Consider the following 18890-nt stretch of genomic DNA (forward strand, 5'->3'; position numbering starts at 1 on the left):
TACCTGAATTGGCTGAGAGCCCCTTTGCATCACTAGTACACACTGGAGATGGCTCAGAAGTGGAGGGACGTTGCAGATCCTGCATGCTCTGGGGGATGAGAGGTGATGAGAGGCTCGGGAGAAACTCTCTCAGGAGCTATTTATTATTTTGTGCCTGGCACTGGGCCAAGGCCCTGGGGACAATGCTATCAATAAGACTCGGCTCAGAAATGGGGTGCCTGGGTGGCTCAGTCAGTTGAGCGTCCGACTCTTGGTTTTTGCTCAGGTCATGATCTCAGGGTTGGGAGATCGAGCTCTGCACTGGGCTCTGCACTGAGCGCAGTGTCTGTTTGTTCCTCTCCCTCTGCTCCTACCACCTGGCCCCACCCCTTGCCCCGCGCAAGCGAGCTCTCTTTCAAATAAATTAAATCTTCAAAAAAAAAAAAAAAAAGACTCAGCCCAGAAGTAAGGAGAAGAGAGGCAGATAGGTGGAGTTAAGTGTGATAATGAGGAAACGGGTTGCTGTGGGAATGCACAGGGGGGCACCTGGCTCAGACAGCAGTAAAAAGAAAACACAAAAGAACATGAAGATAGTTATGGGAGAGGATTTTATTGTTTCCAATTGAGGATTTAAGCACTAGTCTTTGTTACCCAACTTAAGCACTTAATGAAAGGGTTCCCAAAGTTTTTAAGGCTGTTATTTTGATTTATGATTTACCTCTGATGATTATTCTTTATTATAGTGGGTTGTCATTTTTTTAGTTTATTTTTTAATAACATCTACTCCGCAGAACTGCCTCCTCTCTGGCCATGCCAGAGTAAACACGGACACCCTGAGCTTTCTTGCTGGAACCTCTGTAATACAGGGGAATGCACTGAGGGGCACTGCTGGGAAGCAAAATACTTCAAGCAGCAAAAGGCCCCTTTCTAACCAGTACCCCTGGGTCAGGATGCCAGGCCCTTCCTCCAACTCTGGCCAAGTGTGACTGGTCTTGGAAAATGCAGAATAACAGTGACAGATCCCTAAGTAGCTCCTACTTGACTGGGGCCCCAAAGGCTGAAGGACCTGTCCTGAAATCACTTGAGGAGTTTACCTGTGGGATTAAATGCCCTTTGGCACTGGTCCTGATGGATGGAAGGAACAGAGCTGAAGAAGTAGCAAAGGAAGCCCTGTCCTGAGCCTTTCCCACAGGAAGGTCAGCTGGCCCAAACCTCCCATTTAAAAGAATAGGAAAACTGAGCCGTAGCAAAATGATGGGCCTCAAAACTTAGAACCCAAGTTCACTGCTCACCAGCACAAATAAGTTGGTTCCTTGCTCCTGGCGCATAAATAAGCTATTTAATTTGCAATTCACAAAGCTTAGCTGTTTACAATTCAAAGAAAATTAGAGCCCTTTATGAAGTTTCTCCTGGGAAGTTAATAAGTACAGTTTCTATCTCTGATCTTAAAAATCTCCATATTGATATCTCTCCACGCGACTTTGATTTGGTATCATTCCAACAGATACGCTTTAATGCCACTCAATAGCCAGGGACAGGGGAGTCATGGGCAGACGGCTGCCATAGTCCAAGGCCATGAGTGTAACTGGAGGTGTTCCTTCCTGTGGAACTGCCCCAGTCAGTGGGCAGCTGGATGCGGAACCCTAGCAGTAGGAACTAAAGGTCAAAGTTATCTTTAAAAGCAACCCCTTTGAGGTACTCTCTCCCTTTTTTGTAACTAAACCAATGCAAAGGGCCCCAAAGCCTATTCTCCATGATAGTGGAGCTGTTTTGTGAAATCCCATGCCTCTTCAGTCCCTACACACCAGTTAGCCATTATTCTTCTAAGTGCCAGTTACTTTACTTGTTGTTGAGAGCTTCTCTCACCGGTGAAAAATAATACCTACTCTGGAATGCAACTTATTTAAAAACTGCTTTGTTGCCCCTGTTGAGGGAGAGAATTAGTGCCCTAGAGTGGGAATGGCAGACAGAGATTACCGGGCTCTCCTATAACAAGAATGGGCACAAACGGGCCCCAAAAAGCAGCCATGTTTGGATAAGGCTTCTGTTAGTGGAAGACTGACTTTATCAGTAATGTGTACAATGAAGACCCTGAAAGAAGCCCACACACTGAGGTGACTCAGTTTCTGCGACGGTGGCCTTGGGTCCTTCCATATGGATCGATTGTCATTCCAAAAGAGAAGAGAAACAGACATCGACAGGGTTCGTACAGAGTCGGAAGAACAAACGGGAACTGTGCTCAGAAAGAAGGCGGTCTGAACATAAAGCCCGCTTAGATTCGTATTTTTTGTTTGTTTTTAAGAAAGATGACTCTTTCCTGGATTTAACTTCCTTGGTTCAGAAGTTTAGGATTTGAAGAGAAAAAAAAAAGCTCACGGAAGAAACACTTAAGAAAAGTTGGATGCGAAAGAAAGTTGGGCGAATGGGGAACGTCATAGTGAGTAATTAATGATAAAAATTATTTCCGCTCCTCTGGTTCTTTTGTCGGTATAAAATGCTGTCAGCCTACAATTAATCATCACCACGACACTAAAAACATGGACTTTTAATCGTTCCGGATACTCGTTTTCCTAAGACATCTGCACATTCTAAGTGAGTACTGGGTGCAAACTTTTCTGGGAAAGTTGTGCAAGCAGGTCCTTCAAGTCATTCTGATTTGCATGCAACTCCCACCGGCTTGCGAGGTTGCGGACCCTGCGCGTCCGGGGTCTCGGCAACGCGGGCCGAGTTAGTCTGCAGAGCCCCGGAACGGCCCCCAGAGCCCGCGCCCCGGCGCCCCCTCCGCGCCCCGCGCTCGCGCCCCTGGGTTCGAGCCCGCCCTCGCGCCCCGCGGGAGGACAGAAAATGGGAACGAGTCAGTACCGGCGGGCGGGTGTCCGGCTTTCGTCTCTAGCTTCCCCTCGGGAGGCGAAGACATGATGCGACCGCGTGTCCGAGGGGCTGGGACGGCGACGGCGAAGACAGCGGGCTCGCTGGCCGGGCTGGAGGAGCGCGAGCGGGAGCAGGGGCGGCGGGGCCGCGCACGGAGGCGGTGACTGCGGCCGCCGGGAGGGGCGCGGCCGGCGCGCGCCGACGTGGCGCGTCCCGCCCACCCGCGGCTGCGCGTTGTCGTCACTGCGCCTGGCCCCGCCCCCCCGGCCCCGCGCGTGCTGTGTGGTGAGCTTGCGCAGTCGGCAGCGCCACGTTGGAAGTTGTGGCTCGGGGCGCGGGAGGAGGAAGGAAGGCGAAGGCTGGGTGTTTGTGGGGAGAGGAGGCGGGGCTGATGCTGGCAAGGGTTGTTGGGGGAGGTTGAAATGGCCCAAAAGGAGGGTGGCACCTTCCCGGGCCGCCCTCTACAAACCGCCAGATGGACGGTGACGACGGTGGCGCGCCCCCCGGGGCTGATGTAGGTGGTCTGGGGACCGGCCTGTCTGCCAGATGCCCTTGTCCAGCTCACGCTTGGAGAGATTAATCACGTGCGGAAATGAGACACCCCCCCCCCCCAGGTGGGACCGATCGGGAGCCCGAGGATTGGAGGGATTTGTTAAAAGATGCTGCAAATGGGAGTACTGCCCGTGAGAAAGCGCTGTGAAGCCAGGGATCTGGACAGAGTTCTAGGACTGTGTTGCGTCTGTGTCCCGTGTGCTGTCTTCTTGTCGCGATGGATCTCGATTCTGTCCAAAGCTGATCCTTCGCTTTCGTGCCCTGGTTCGCATCCTTCCCGCTTTCTCAAGCGCTTTGCAATTACAGATATCCCCTCCTGCGCCATCAATCCCGCCTTGCTGAATTAGCGTTCAAACATGCCCAGTGTCTTTAGAAAAGGAAACACTACCATCTCTCTTGGCTCTACATCTACTTTTGACAATGCAGTACCTCTTTTGATTAAAGAGGTTGAGCATCTCACTCCCTCTTATCCCTCAGTCCAGTCCAATCCATCTAGTGATCCTCCAGCTGTACAGAGGCTGCCCCCAAACCGGGAAGGTTCTTTTGCCAAGGTTACTTATGAGCTCCATGCTGCCCAATCCAGTGGTCGCTCTTCCAGTCTCATCCTACTTGACCTCTCAGCAGCACTTGACCTAGACGACCGTCCCCCTCCTTAGCTTCAGGGATGCCACATCCCTGCCTTGACATCAGTGTTCTGGCTGGGTGCTTGGCTGCGAACTCTGTTAGGTGTGTTGGCTTCTTTTCTAGATTTGTAAACATTTGAGTATTCTAAGGCTCAGCACCAGCCTTCTTCTCTGGACTTTGCTCTAGTGGTCACCTACAGGCCCATGGGTATGACCGTCATCCATATGCTTAAGGATACCAAATCTGCAAACCCATTTCACTACCCCTGTGCCTTCACTAAGCTTCAGGCTACTTCCTTGACCTGTGGATGTCTAAGGAGCACTGCCCAACTCTGCATCACAGCACACATAGAAATGCACATTCTACTCATTTGTCCCGGGCTTTCTCCCCACATTTCAACAGTATAATAGCAAGATAGCTGTTGGCCAGGTGGCAGTCATGATATATTTGTCATCCCTTACATTCATTCATTCACATCAAAACTCAAAGACAGGTGTCAGCAGCTTAGAAGAAAATCCAAAATAAATAGTAGAGCGCTCTTTTTAAGAGATGCTGCATCACTTACACTCTTAATGCAGCAGAGTGAGAAAATCCACAGACAACTATTGATTTGGATTCTGAATGGAAAGAATCTTTAAGGATACCCAACCAATTAATTGTATGAATATTTTCCTTTTTATGTATGTGCATGAGTACTATATGGTTAAAAACTCATGTCTTAATAAGCCCAAAAGAACCATTTCTAGGAAGTATAAAATTTCTAGGTTAGAAAACATTGTGTTATAGTTTAATTGGCAGCATTTTTGCCTTCAGTGGTACATAAAGTTGCATGTTAAGAGTGATGATATTTTCTATCCTGTGACATGTGGCATTCCTAGGGAATCCTAGGGTAAAAGAAGGAGGTTTCTGAGGAGGGAGTCAAGCTATCCAGGGGCCTTGGTGGCCCCACTGGGCTACCCTGAGGCCTCAGAGGATCCATATCTTTGCCTAAGCCCTGTTCTGGGACTACACTGGGACACTTCGATGTGATTGTCATGTCTAGTTTTACTTATTCAAAACAGAATTCCTGAGTCACCCACCTACCCCATAATACTTTCCTACCTAGAATAGCATCCAAACTACAGTGGGGGGTACCTGCCTAATCAATAGCATTGCTATTGAAGAAGATGTGGTTGTGTAAGCATCTTGGCTTGGAAAAACCACCTGTGTTTCCCAGCCTCCCTTGCAGCCGGGGGTGGGGGGCAAATTCTGCCACTGGAATGTAAGTGGGAGTTTGTTGGGAGATTACTGGCAAAATTTTGCATGCTTGAGGGGCGCCTGGGTGGCTCAGTTGGTTGAGTGTCTGACTCTTGATTTCAGCTCAGGTCATGATCTCAGGGTTGTGGGATTGAGCCCCGTGTCGGGCTCCATGCTCAGCACAGAGTCTGCTCGAGGTTCTCTCTCTCCTTTTGCCCGCCCCCCCCAAATAAAATAAATAAAATCTTAAAAAATTTTTTTTGCATGCTTGATATGAAGACTGCCCTTCCTCTCTTTGACTTCACTGTTGATACTGCCCTGAATTCAGACAGGAAGTGGAAGGCAGAGCAATCCTATTGCAACCATGAGGCGACTAAAGGTAAGCATGCCAAATGCTAAGGGTAGCAGAGCACAGAGATCAGAGGCATGTGGGATTTGAGGTTCTGTGGAGGCTCTGCAGAGCAATGGACCTCCCTTATAGACTATTGTGTTGTGTGGAAAACAAACCCCTATTAGATCAAGTCCCCGTGGTTGGTGTCTTTACATGTAGCCAAATGCAGCCCCCAACGCACATGGCCTCCCAGGCCCTGCATGATGGGGGCCATGCCCACCTCTGGGAGCTCATGTCTCATGGCCCCTCTGGCCACCCTGGCCTTTCTGATACTCCTTTAGTGGGACAATCCAGTCCTTCCCTTTGGGCCTTACCATTAGCTGTTCCTCCACCCGGAACCATCTCCCGCAGATTCTTGCACGACTCACTCCTTCTTATTTGGAGTCAGCTTTTCCATCGGGCCAACCTTGCCCACCAAACCTGAAGAAGCCAGCCCAGGTACTTGACTCTCGTCCCTTTGTGTTCACAGCACTTCATCCTCATCCAAAATTCCTCATCCATCTTCTGGGCATTAACTCTCTGTCTCCTCTGACTGTAACACCAATCATGTGTTAGCCCCACGAGGGGAGAGACCTTGTCCAGTTTGCCCACTGCATGGGCAGCATCCAAAACCAAAGTGAGCACATAAAAAGCACTCCGTGGATATTCTCCCCCATAATTCCAGAGCATGGATACATTTAATTTCTTGCGACTGTTACCAAAATGAACAGCCAGTAAGGACTACACAGAGAATGAAAATACACCTACTGTGTAGGTACCATCAATACAGATGGCCATGTATCCTTTCTACCACTTACTTCCACCATGCACACGTTTGTGTGTGCATGTGTGTATGTGTACGTGCAGGTGTGTCAAGCCTCACCAGTCCCAGATGCTGAGGACAAATGTCACGCACCACCCACTGGAAGGTTTCTATGTGGCCATGCACACCCAGATATTATTAGAATTGCCAAGTGACTAATCTCATTTGAAGCTCACTCTAATTCTGAGAGCAAGGCAGTTTCACTTCTTTTACCAAGGAGAAGAAAAGTAAGCAAAAGGGAGAAGGAAGGATTGTTGGGTTGATATGGGACACAACTCTTGAGTGCACGCTGGGACCAGAAGCTGGCTTTTTGAAGCCCCAATCCCATTTTCTCCCACTGTTGGCTGCCTTCTAAGTAGAGTGCTGTGAGCTGTTTCCCCTTATTCTCTAAGTAGACTTGTTCGATCCCAGATGGTGCTGGAAAAAATGGTGCCGAATGTAAGATACTTCTGAATGTGAATACTGTGAGCACCGGAAAAAGTATCTGAAGAAGAAACAGAAAGTGCAGATCCTCTCCTCCAGGTGTGTGTGTTGTCCCCTGGGCTCCAGCACTGAACCTCTCTCAGCCTGTGTCCTTATCTGCACGATACATCAGAGGTGTGAACACTCACCTCCTCAGGGCTCGTGTGAATTCAGGATTAAGTGCTGCATACAGGCTGCTGAGCTCTTCGTGGTCACATTAGCTGTCCACAAGATCCTGAGACCCAAGGGCTCCTCCATCCTCACTGATGGAAAAACCCCGCCTGTGAAAGGCCAAGCACAGGGATCGGTGGCTGGTATGGGGGAGACCCGAGAGAACCCCGTGCTTGTCACTGTCCTGCTCTGTAAACCGTAACATCCTGGATTATGTAGTGTTACTACTGTGAAGGGAGTTTTCATTAGCACTCAGGGAATAGGTGAGTTGTCCTAGGGTGTATTGAAAGTACCCCACCTATCAATCAGTTTGATGAACGTTGCTTCCTTATTCCAGACTGGCCCATAAGTTCTGTCTTCTTGCGCTGTTTGTCTGACAGATGAGGATTTTTATATTCTGACTCACTACACAGCACTTCTCTTCCGTTGTTGATATTGCTCAGAAAGGGAGGAGGGCAGCCTTCTTGACTTTGTAACATCCAAGAGATTTCTTATTATATTATGGAGGCTTTAAAGAATATTAATTTAAGGATAATTTATGTGACACCCCCACACATACATGTACAGTACTTAAGGAGAATATGCATATCCTAGAGTCAAATAAAAATAATAGAATATCACGTGTCTTACACCCACACCCACACCCACACACACACACACGAGGAATCCTTTGGGATTCATTGGGCTTCGACTTGTCGGTCACATGGTAATCTAGAAGCACTTTGGGTCATTTTTCTAAAGTAATTCAACAGCTAATAAAGGACATGGAGGTCAGTTTTGGTCACATAGGAGGTTATCCTTTAGCTAAGGATATTTGGAGAAAAAAAACCCAGCCTGAATCTTGGCAACACATTCTTCTTATCAGTATTTGGAAGTGAGAAATAGAAACTGCAAAAAAGATGAGTGGGCTACAGCCACAAATGCTGATTTCCCACGGAACTGCAAATGCTGTGGAGTCTGTTTATGAAAAGTGTGTTTTAGCGAGAGATGTGGGGTGGGCACAGGGATAATTTTGTTTCTGGCTCTTTCACAGAGTCATGATTTGACCTTGTGCAAAGCTACATCCACATTCTGGGATTATAGTTCCATAGTGGAGGCGATAACACGAATCTCACTCAGGGATTCAAGTAGTTATTCAATATTAGTCTTAGCATTTATCTCCTTATATAAAATTCTTACAAGGGTATCTGAATTGCTCTAAGTATAGAAAATAAACATGACAAAGACATCAAGAATAAAGAGGTTTTCAGCAAGATAAAATCATCTCAAGGGAGTCTGAAATTGAAGAACAACATATATTGCTTAGATTTTTTTTTTTCTTAATCTATCCAGGATTCAGTGGTCCTAGGACATTATTTTACCCTGTCCCATTAAAAAATTTGGAAGTTTCTTCAGGGGTGAGTATGTCATTTTTAGAGAGCTAAAGTGAAAGACAAGCAGGACTTTGAGAGGCTGCTTCGGCCTTTCAGCCGTGAGCCTCTGCTCAAACTTTCCACTTGGGATTGGCCTGGGAAGGAGAATCTACAAATGGCGGAGAGCTGGTCTTGGGGTTTCCAGACCAAGGTTTGAGACCCAGCCTGATCACACAGATGTGTGACACTGGGGAAGTGCCATCGTCTCTGAGTTTTGATGCCTCCCTCCCCTTAAGAAATGGGAGTAATAATGCACCCTTCTAGAAAGTTTACAAGAAGTGTATGTGATAGCATATTGAAGATGCTGGGTAAACTTCAAGGAACTAAATACAAGTCTACCCAAAGCACATTACTTGTTAGAGATTTTAGAGAAACAGCAAAGTAAACATGACAGACCATGACGACTATTCAAGACATACATACACAAGACAGAACAACTGTCTGTCTTGTATGTAATATACAAGACAGAACATGATGAATATTCTGGAACAATACGAGGTTCCCAGTGATTTGTGGATGGGTAGGAATGGTGATAATGAACTGGTTTCAAGGGTTAGGGGACATGGAGTCGAGCTTTGCAGGTTGAGCAGAATGCCTTTCCAGTCGACAGGAGGCAGAAGGAGGACATACCATATGGAGGAATAGCAGAGGAGAAGCCTGGAGGCAGGAGGCAATGGTCTGTGTGTGCAAAACAGTGATTCCTCCAGTCTGACTTGAGGGTGGGCTGAGCACGGAAAGGTAACAGAGGATCAGGAGGTCCTGGATTAAGGTCTGGCTGAAGAGAAGACAGTGGGATTCTCATCTTGGCTTCTTGCATTCAGTCTCCTGCAATATCACATCTTGTAGCCTCTGGGATGCTTCCTTGTACACTCAAGAGGAAATGAAAGTGGAAAAAAGCAAAAAGCATTTCAGTATCATTAAAAAAAAAAAAAAAAGCTTTGACCTTACATTTCCTCTGAATGCGTATAGGGAGCCTCCAGAGGTCCCTGGACCACATTTTGAAGATTGCTGTTTGGGATCATTGTTTAGACATATATTGATTTAAGATTAAGAATAAAAAAGAATTTGGGTTAACAAAAAGAACCACCACACCATCGTTAGTGGGGATGTCAGCCCTACAATAGGCTTGGACCGCAATGCCATCTGGTATTCCCCAGCGGTGGTCCAGGTCAGCAGGTGGACACTCAGGGGCTCCCTCTTCTGAGCTGATTCGCAGGTGCTGGCCAGCCGGGTCCGATGGGAGGGTGGTGCGGGATTGTCTTCCTGAATGACAGCCGCAGCCCCCGATGTGTGGGCTTCCCTGCTTACCACAGCTGTTTCCAGATCCACAAAGCCCTCCTGCTGTGCTGCTTGCCTTCAAAAAGGCAGTTTGAGCAATCTTAGAGTTTTGATAGTCTTATAGACACCAGTTTTCAAAAAAGCTGTTTTCACAGGCTTTTCAAAAAACCGAGATGGGTAACATTGCACAAGTACAATGTTGATTTGATACATTAATATATTGCAATATGATCACCACCTTAGCATTAACTAACATCTCTATTAGGTCACATAATTATCATTTTTGTGTGTGCAGTGGGAACAATTAAGACCTAGTCTCTTAGCAACTTTGAGATTTATGATATATTATTGACTATAATCACTGTGCTATGAATTAGATCTCCAGAATGTATTTATCTACTAGTTGTAAGTTTATACTTGTAAACATCTCCCCAATTCCTCCAACCTCCAGCTCCTAGTAACCACCAATCTACTTTCTGTTTCTATGATTCAGTTCTTTTAGATTCCACATATAAGTGATACTGTACAGTTATTTGTCTTTGATTTATCTCACATAGCATAATGCCCCCAAGAACAATCCCATTCACAATAGCCTCAAAACCAATAAAAGACTCCGGAATAAATCTAAATAAGGAAGTGAAAGATCTGTGTACAATGAAAACTACAAGACTTTGATGAAAGAAATTAAAGACACAAACAAATGAAAAGATAGCCCATATTCGTAGATTGGAAGAATTAATATAGTTGAAATGTCCCCACCACTCAGAGCTATCTATAGAATCAATGCAATCCCTGTCAAAATTCGAAAGGCATTTCTCACAGAAATAGAAAAAACAATTGACAGGTTTTTAAGTGAGGAATGGTGAATGATCTCAAAGAGCTTGTTGGCTATTTCTTTCCCTTCCAAAGCTGCGTGTTGTGACTTATCTCAATAGGCATAGATGTTTTGACTACTACATAGTAGATGTTTGGACTACTTTCATGTAAGAAGCACTTTTTATGAATACATTAAAAAAAATAAAAATATACTTTAGAAAACCTAAGTAATAGAGCAGTGTCCAAAGGTGAAAGCAATAACCCTGTCTCAATAATCCTGTCAGCATTAGAATCTACTACATATGACATCTGGCTTCCAGAAAAAAATAGATAAGGATTCTTTTTAGCTACCTTATTTAGTACACTGTCCCTCAATTTATGCTTGTCTAATGTTTCCCTCATTGTTAAATAGAGGTTATGGGTTTTTAGAAGGAAGACCATAGAAGTGAAATGCCATTCTCTTCACATAATTTCAAGGGCACATGTTATCAATATGACTTATCATAGGTGACATTCACCTGGATTACCTTGCAGATAGAAAGGGCTTTAAGTATTGTTATTTTATGGATTTAAGTTAATTTATTGGTGATTTCAGCTCTCAGGAATCAGCATGAACAGGGGCTTGGGTGGGTTTGGCTTATTTATTGCTCCTAAGTTATTTGCATCATAACATTCAAGTGATGAGCCTGTATCAATAAGCAAATACATGTCCATGATTCTGGAAGATACCTTTGGGCACTTCTCTCTCTCTCGCTAGTGAGAGGGAGTGAGTTTCATTCTCTCTCACTATTCTGAGGTTAGAGATGGCAGATAATTTCCCTAACAAACTTAAAGCCTATTTCCCTGCTGAAATTACCTGGGTTTCTTTTTAAGCTATCTTTCTTCCCAGTGAAATGATTTAAGAAAATTGATTAATTCTTTCATTCGGGCTGAAGTCTCTGTGTGTGACTGCAGGCTGAAGGAGGCTGTATATAAGGATTTCGGAGGGCGTCCTGGTTCTCACCATGTTTTGAGGAAAACCAGTTCTGCTCTTGCTCAATTTTTAGGAAAAGGTCCGAGCTTAGGAAATACAATTGTGATTAATCCAGATAAGAACGAATCTCAAGTCCATCCTTCAGGCTTGGAGGGACCCTCTGGGGCACCATTCAGAGCTTTTTACTGACATAAATTAATAAACTGCCTTTGGCCATGGAAAAGATAAAAGAAAATATACAAGCTTCAGTAGCTTGCTTGAGACTTACAACATGACTATTCATCTTCTTAACAAAGAACCATGGAGGGTTTAGGTAAAGAAACGCTACACTTAGGCTATTCCTTGCAGGGTCCGTGGAAAAGGTGAAGTTTGATGTGACATCACACCCACAAATAGCAGAGAGTAACACGCTGGGCCGGGCTTGGGTGGGTTTGGCTTATTTATTGCTCCTCATCACCTGAGGATGATATTCTCCCTTCCTCCCCTCTGCTCTTCCTTCCTCTCTTCCCTTTATTATTTTCAGAAAGATAAACCTAGTCTGAATAGTTATTGGAACATTTGTGGAATATGGCGGAGCTCATGGGATGAAGGAGAGGGCGCCAAAGGCCTCTGAAAGGAGGCAAAGCAGGGAAGCTCTGGACCCACCAAGGGCTGAACTTCTGTCTGGGCTGCTGTGAGAGGACGACCCCGTGCGATGGTGCATTTTGTGTGTTAACTTGGCTAGGCTGCAGTACCCAGATATTTGGTCAAACGTGATTCTAGATGTTTCTGTGAAGGTGCTTTTTATTTTATTTTATATTTTTAAGGATTTTATTTATTTATTCATGAGAGACAGAGAGAGAGGGAGAGAGAGAGAGAGAAGCAGGCTCCCCAAGGAGCAGGGAGCCTGATGCGGGTCTCGATCCCAGGACCCTGGGATCATGACCTGAGCTGAAGGCAGACGCTTAACCATCTGAGCCACCTAGGCGCCCTTTATTTTATTTTTTAAAATTAATTTATTTTATTTATTTATTTGAGAAAGAGAGCAGAATAAGAGAGAGGACAGGAGTGGGGATGGGGAAAGGGCAGAGCAAGAGGCAGAAACAGACTCCTCGCAGAGCAGGGAGCCCAACACGGGGCTCGATCCCAGGACCCGGGATCATACCCTGAGCCGAAGGCAGACACTTAACCGACTGAGCCACCCAGGTGCCCGTGAAGGTGTTTTTTAGATGAGACTAACATTTAACTCCGTAAACTGTGAGTAAAGCAGATTACCCTCCATAATGTGGATGGGCCTCATCCAAATAGCTGAAGGCTTTAATAGAAAAAAGACTGATCTCCCAGGAGGAAGAGAGAATTTTGCCAACAGACTGCCTTCAAACTCAAGCTGCAACTCATCCCTGGGTCTCTAGCCTGCTGGCCTACCTTGCAGATTTTGGACTCACCAGCCCCCATAATTGCACGTGCCAGTTTCCTAAAATAAATCTGTCTCACTCTCTGTCTTTCTGTTTCTCTCGGTCTCTATCATCTATCTATCTATCCATATATCTATTATCTATCTATGGGGAGACAAAGAGACATCCTATTGGTTCTGTTTCTCTGGAGAACCTTGACTCATACACTCAGCTACAACTGTTTCATTTTCAATCTCCAGTTGAGATTTGATTCAGAGAACATGAAACCTCCTTAGGTCTCAAGCTACTTTAATTCAGGTGCTATGTTTTAAAAGACCTTTCTGGGTGTTGTTAAATAAGGTGAAGGGGCTAGAGCATTTCCAACCCAGCGAGTTAAATAAGGAGCCCTGTTAACTGACTAATCAGGCTGAGAAGACCTTAAGTAACATTAAATTTGACTATGCCCTGTTACCTATCTTAAAATGTTACTGATCCTTTCTGACAGGTTTTTCTGGAATTTGATGTCAAGAGATAGAACACTCCTGTTATCCATTGTTTATTCATTGTGAAGGTAACCCTTTAACCTCATACCTTCTGTAACAGCAAGAACTGCATCAGGTTCTAAACCTACCCGTTGCTGGGAATAGCATTATTATGCCTACTGTTAATGACTCAAGCTGCAAAATGACCTCACTGACCTTGTATCAGTTTAACTCACCACCAGAGAATATATATATCTTACATAAATTCTCTTGCTTGTAAGAAGATTCTCAGACCTTGGGGTCTAGTGTTTCCTCCTTGCACACTTACAAATTGCCCATAAATAAAAAGCACTGCCTGTAATGGATTTTTTACATGATGGGAAGTCTTGCTCTCCACCCCTTTCTCCCTCCCCCCCACCCCTCCCCCTCTTCTTACCTTGCTGTTTACTTCTGATACTGAAGTCTGTCCCATCTCATCAGACCCAAAGTTCACTGCAGGCTCTCTCCATCCACTTCCCTAGGCTCTCTGCTTTTATCCCAGGCTCCCTGGGCTTCATTTCCAACTTCTCCAACTTTCACTGAGGTGGCTGGAGAACTGAGTGTTCCTTGAGACTCTAGATAGCAAGCTGGGTCTGCTACAGTAGCTGAGAGACCGAAAGGAGCCCTGTCCTTCTCATCAACTCATGTGGTGATCCTGGAAGACATCCCTCCTGGGGTCCCTGTCCCATTCCTACCATCCCAGGGGAAGCACAGTTGGCTACCAGGCTCTGAGGGTCAATCTGGAAATCTCAAGACTAGGAAGGGGTTTATTGATTTTATATACTTTATTTCACTCAACAACTATTTCTGAAGACCTACCCGATGCCAGGCACTTTTCTAGAAATTGAAGGTAAGGTCTTAGCTTTCTCAGAGCTTACACTGTAGTCCATTGGAGGCTGAAATTGTGCATAGTGACAAGCAACAGATGTAGGCTTCTGATGTTCTCCTCTAAAACAGGCTGAAATGCTGAACAACTCCCCAGTTTCTGAAGCTTTGCAATGTTAATATCCTGGGTTGTTTCTGAACAAATACTTCATAGAGTTCCTTGGAACACATTTTAAAAGACAAAATTCAGGTGTCATGTCATTCCTGGTTCTCTGTTCCTCTGCAGGTAAGATCCTTCAGGAAGAAACGTGGGGTGGGAGAGACTGTCTTTGTATACCCCTTACCCCTTCCAGGCATTGCTTAGGCCCTGGGAGCTAGGGCACGCCTGGTGGTAGGAGTCCTTCATCCTCTGGAGCAGGGATGGGCCAACTGTGGCCAACAGACCAACTCCAGCCCACCGGCGGTTTTTATAAATAAGGTTTTACTGCAACAAAACCACCTGCATTCATCTGTGTATCGTCTATGGCTGTTTTCCTGCTACAGTGGCAGAGTTCAGATATGGCTGGGTTGCAAAGCCTAAATATTCATTATTTGGCCCTTTCAGAAAGTTTGCAGACTCCTTCTCTAGAGCAGTGGTTCCCAAAGTGTGGTCCCTGTTCCAGAGGCATCGGCATCACCCGAAACCTTGTAAAGAAGTGCAAGTTCTCACCCCACCCTAAATCTACTCAATCAGAAACTCCGGTGGGGTCCAGCAACCTGTGCTTTAGTGAGCCTTCCAGGGGATTCTGATTCGAGCTAAAGTTTGAGAATCACCCAACATATAATTTTCCCTTATAATTTTAGGGAACCATACATAACCTACCAGGAAGTCAAAGCCCACAGCAGTTTTCGAATTCCTGATCTTTCCTTATTTTTTCATGCGGTTGCTTAGGAAGGGAGCATTGCCTGTTGAGATGCATTGGCTGAGGCCTTTTAAGAGAAGCCATATCTAATGGTATTAATGATTAAGAATGATGTTCACCGCACAAAGGAGCATTAACTGATTTTATAACACTTAGGAGGGCTAATAGTTAGCTCATTGATTTATGAATATCACATCAATGTTCCTTTAAAAATGAAATCTCTTGGGTGCCTGGGTGGCTCAGTTGGTTAAGCGACTGCCTTCGGCTCAGGTCATGATCCTGGAGTCCCTGGATCGAGTCCCGCATCAGGCTCCCTGCTCGGCAAGGAGCCGGCTTCTCCCTCTGACCCTCCCCCCTCTCATGTGCTCTCTCTCATTCTCTCTCTCTCTCAAATAAATAAATAAAATCTTTAAAAAAAAATGAAATCTCTTCAAATTAATTTTTGATCACTGTTGAGGAGAAGATGCTGACTGATTATATGTAGCAGTGCATGGTGATTACAAACAACTCTCTGTACCATCCCAGGGGGCCACGGATGAGTCGGACTTACAGACTGCCGTGCAAGGCACAAGAAGGGCGTGCAGATGGCTGCCCTTCTTCCCTGGAGTAACAGTACCAGGTGGTGCTGCTGACTCTTGCCCACTATTGTCCTCCTCTAAAGAGCCCAGGGGCACATGGAGTTTAAATGTTTGGGATTTCTGAAATGCAGTGACAATGATGAAATAGAAGGTAAGTGTTGGGAGCCCTCAGCTCATTGTTTGGAATTTCTCCAGGAACGTGAATCAGTTATGGGCGGAAAAAATTTCATCCAGCTCCCTTGAACTGGTGGCTGGTCTGGCTCTAGTTTCCAGATGCTCAGACTTGAAAAATCGTCATGAGGAAGCCTCTTCTTCCATCTTCACTTCAGGTTCAGAAATTATGTTTATGAGTTTTCCTTTCATTTAGATTACCTGTGTCCGCCCAACAGATGGGATTTTCACAGTCAGCCCAATGTTCTTTTGTTGTGTCATTAAACAAAAGAAATGAATGGAAGTGCTGTTCTAGGTGACTAGTAGAAGTTCATCATTAGGTTGGCAAAATAAATATTTTAGTTCATTTTGGACCTTCCACTCTCACCCCATTGACTCAACAGCTGCACGACTACTAATATTCTAGATGACAGGAGAGCTCGCAGGTCATATGTTCTCTACTTGGATGGTGATTGCCAATATGGACTCAATATTATTTGCATGTGTTTATGATGAAGCATTTTATACATGTGTCACCTGAATGCTTTGTCAGAAATAGTACCATGCTAGTTCTGTATTTTTATTGCTAATTTCTGTTTTATTCTCAAATAGACTATAGGCTATTTTCTACTGCACACTTGGCAAACTACAAGCTGTGAGTAAAATTTTGCCTGATGTCTGTTGTGTAAATAAAGTTTTATTGAAACACATTCATGCCCATTTGCGTACATATTGCTTAATGCTACTTTTGTGCCACAATGGCAAGGTTGAGTAGTTGTGACAGAGGTCATGTGGCTTTCTAAGTCAAAAAATATTTACTGTCTGGTCCTTTGCAGTTAAGTTTGGTGAGCCCTATATACTGCAGGAAAAAAAAAGTAGAAGCAAAGAGCTTTGTCACCCAGTAAATATTTTGATAATGGACCACTTTAGGATTTTCCATAATTTATTTTTAAGCCTTTATTTCTTATGTGTATAGAAACATGACATAGGTAGATCCTCGCAGGGAGTGCCATCTTTCCTACCTGTGATGTGGTGATAGGATCTGTAAAGAACAGTTTATGATAGAATGTAGGAAGACACTGTTCTAGGGGCCATGTTGAAACTCTTCTTTGAGTCAAAATGTGGGAAGCAGCCTCCCAGAAAACGCCCCCATCCCCTGCTCCTTGGGATCATGTCCTTGTATAACACACTGCCCTTGACTGTGGGCTGGATCTGATGACTGGCTTCTACTGGACAGAATGTGGCATAAGTGATGCACGTTGTTTCTGATATTAGGTCATAAAAAGACCGTGACTTCTGTCTCTCATTCTCTCTTGCTGCCCTGGTTTGCTTACCTTCAGGAGAGCCAGACCATGAAGCAGTCCTGTGAGGAGACACATGGGCTAGGGACTGGGCCCTGCCGACAGCCACGTGAGTGAACTAGAAGCTGATTCATGGCCCCCACACCGTATGAGAGCCCAGCCCTGGCTGACAGATTGCCTGTAACCTCCTGAGAGACTCTGAGCCCCAGGAACCCAGCTAAACCACCTTGGATTCCTACCCACCAAGATGGTGAGATAATAAATGTTTGTTGTTTTAAGCCACTACATTTTGGGGGTAATTTGTTATGCAGCTATAGGTAACTATTACTGAGGAAAAAAACACCAGAGCTGAACTAGGAAATGATAAAACTTTTAGGTGGATATAACTTTTTCAGTCTGCTTTAAGTTAAATGAAATTGGAAAATATTACACAGGTGTTCTGAAGACAAGATTCACAGCAGCCGTACTCACAGTTTTGAAGGGGAAAAACACTTTACTGATGTTATAAAAATCTAATGGAAACAGAAGAAAAGGGAAATCTGCGCATAGATGAGGGCAACCATAAGCAGTAAAGAATAAGACAGAATTACATCAGATCAGGTGCTTACAACATCCAACCTCATCAGCTGGGGAAGCCCCATGGGAACCCCTTCATTAGCTGGGGAAGCCCCCCCCCCCAGCCCCCTGTGGAGACAGCCAGGCTGGAGTCCCAGTTGAGAGCCTGGGTGGAGCATCCTCCCCTCAGGTGAGACTTCCAATGACCATCTCCATACGGGTCTTTTTTATAGGGCAAATGATGGGGTCTGAAGTTAAACAATTCTTTGCCTACGTGCAGTTTGGAGCGAGCTGCATTTCTATGTTACCGTGTCTTGAGATTTTCAAGGATGATGGGCTAGGTGTGTTTGCCTTCCCTCCCAGATTCTACTCCAGGAGGCCAGAGCAGCCTGGAGCCAGAAGAGATAGAAGGCGAGATTTACACCTCTTGGCGTCCAGATCAGAAGGGCTATTTCTGACCTGGAGGCCAGCTAATGTCAACTCACCAGGATCCCGAGGTCACTCATACACAAGTCTCACAAACAACATGCTTTAGCCTGCCTGCCTACATGCAGACCACGGTGGTCGGTTATGCGGGACACATCACAGAAACCCCCATTCATACAATACAACAGGTAAATTAGTGCTCTTTCCAAGCGTACTGTTATTTTCCATGAGTTCAGATGTCCCCACCTATTAGCCATTGTGTCCTGGCATGGGTCAGCCTTCTGCTCTGGGGCCAGGCAGGATGTGGCAGGTGGATCTCCACCTATCTTTATGCACAGAGCTGATACCATAGCTCATGTGGGAGAATGGTCTCAGTATATCCGAACTGGCCAATATGTATATAAACCAACAGGTGAGAAAATGCTCACTTTGTGTTGAGCTGCTAGTTCTTGCTTGGAAAATGAACCCATAGCATACCGCAAGTACAATCTGGACTTCGTAAGAATCCACACTTTGATCTGCATGCATGCTGTGGAGCAGCCCCGGTGCTCTGGTCGCTCCCAGAACCCGCTGCGGTCCGGCAGAGCAGCGGTGAGCAGCGGGCGCTGACCTGCTGTGGCTGCCCCGGCTGGTCCTGCTCGGCTGCAGCCCTGGGGCCCCGTGGCTGCTCCGGGTCGGGTGGCGGCAGCGTC

At 45.6% G+C, this 18890-nt stretch overlaps 1 protein-coding gene and 1 long non-coding RNA gene across 5 annotated transcripts in view; one reads left to right on the forward strand and one right to left on the reverse strand.

Annotated features, from left to right (window-relative positions):
* Positions 1-3029, reverse strand: part of DAP (death associated protein) — a 64777-nt gene extending 61748 nt beyond the window's left edge. The window contains exon 1 of the mRNA XM_081825890.1: positions 2842-3029. Coding sequence (XP_081682016.1) covers positions 2842-2896 — 55 coding nt within the window. The 5' untranslated portion in view covers positions 2897-3029. The remainder of the gene's footprint in view (positions 1-2841) is intronic.
* On the forward strand, positions 1648-18766 carry LOC145722528 (uncharacterized). Of its 4 annotated transcripts, XR_014146843.1 has the most exons (5): positions 1648-2571; positions 5542-5641; positions 6851-6977; positions 17257-17467; positions 18136-18766. It is a non-coding gene; the product is annotated as an uncharacterized LOC145722528 (long non-coding RNA). The 4 variants fall into 4 exon arrangements; XR_014146844.1 differs by lacking the exon at positions 18136-18766 and having other exon boundaries at positions 6848-6977; positions 17257-17787; XR_014146842.1 differs by lacking the exon at positions 18136-18766 and having other exon boundaries at positions 17257-17785.
* Positions 18767-18890: the final 124 nt, after the last annotated feature.

Source organism: Leptonychotes weddellii, chromosome 7 (assembly GCF_054177405.1).
Source record: "Leptonychotes weddellii isolate Sample4059 chromosome 7, ASM5417740v2, whole genome shotgun sequence".
Lineage (NCBI taxonomy): Eukaryota > Metazoa > Chordata > Mammalia > Carnivora > Phocidae > Leptonychotes > Leptonychotes weddellii.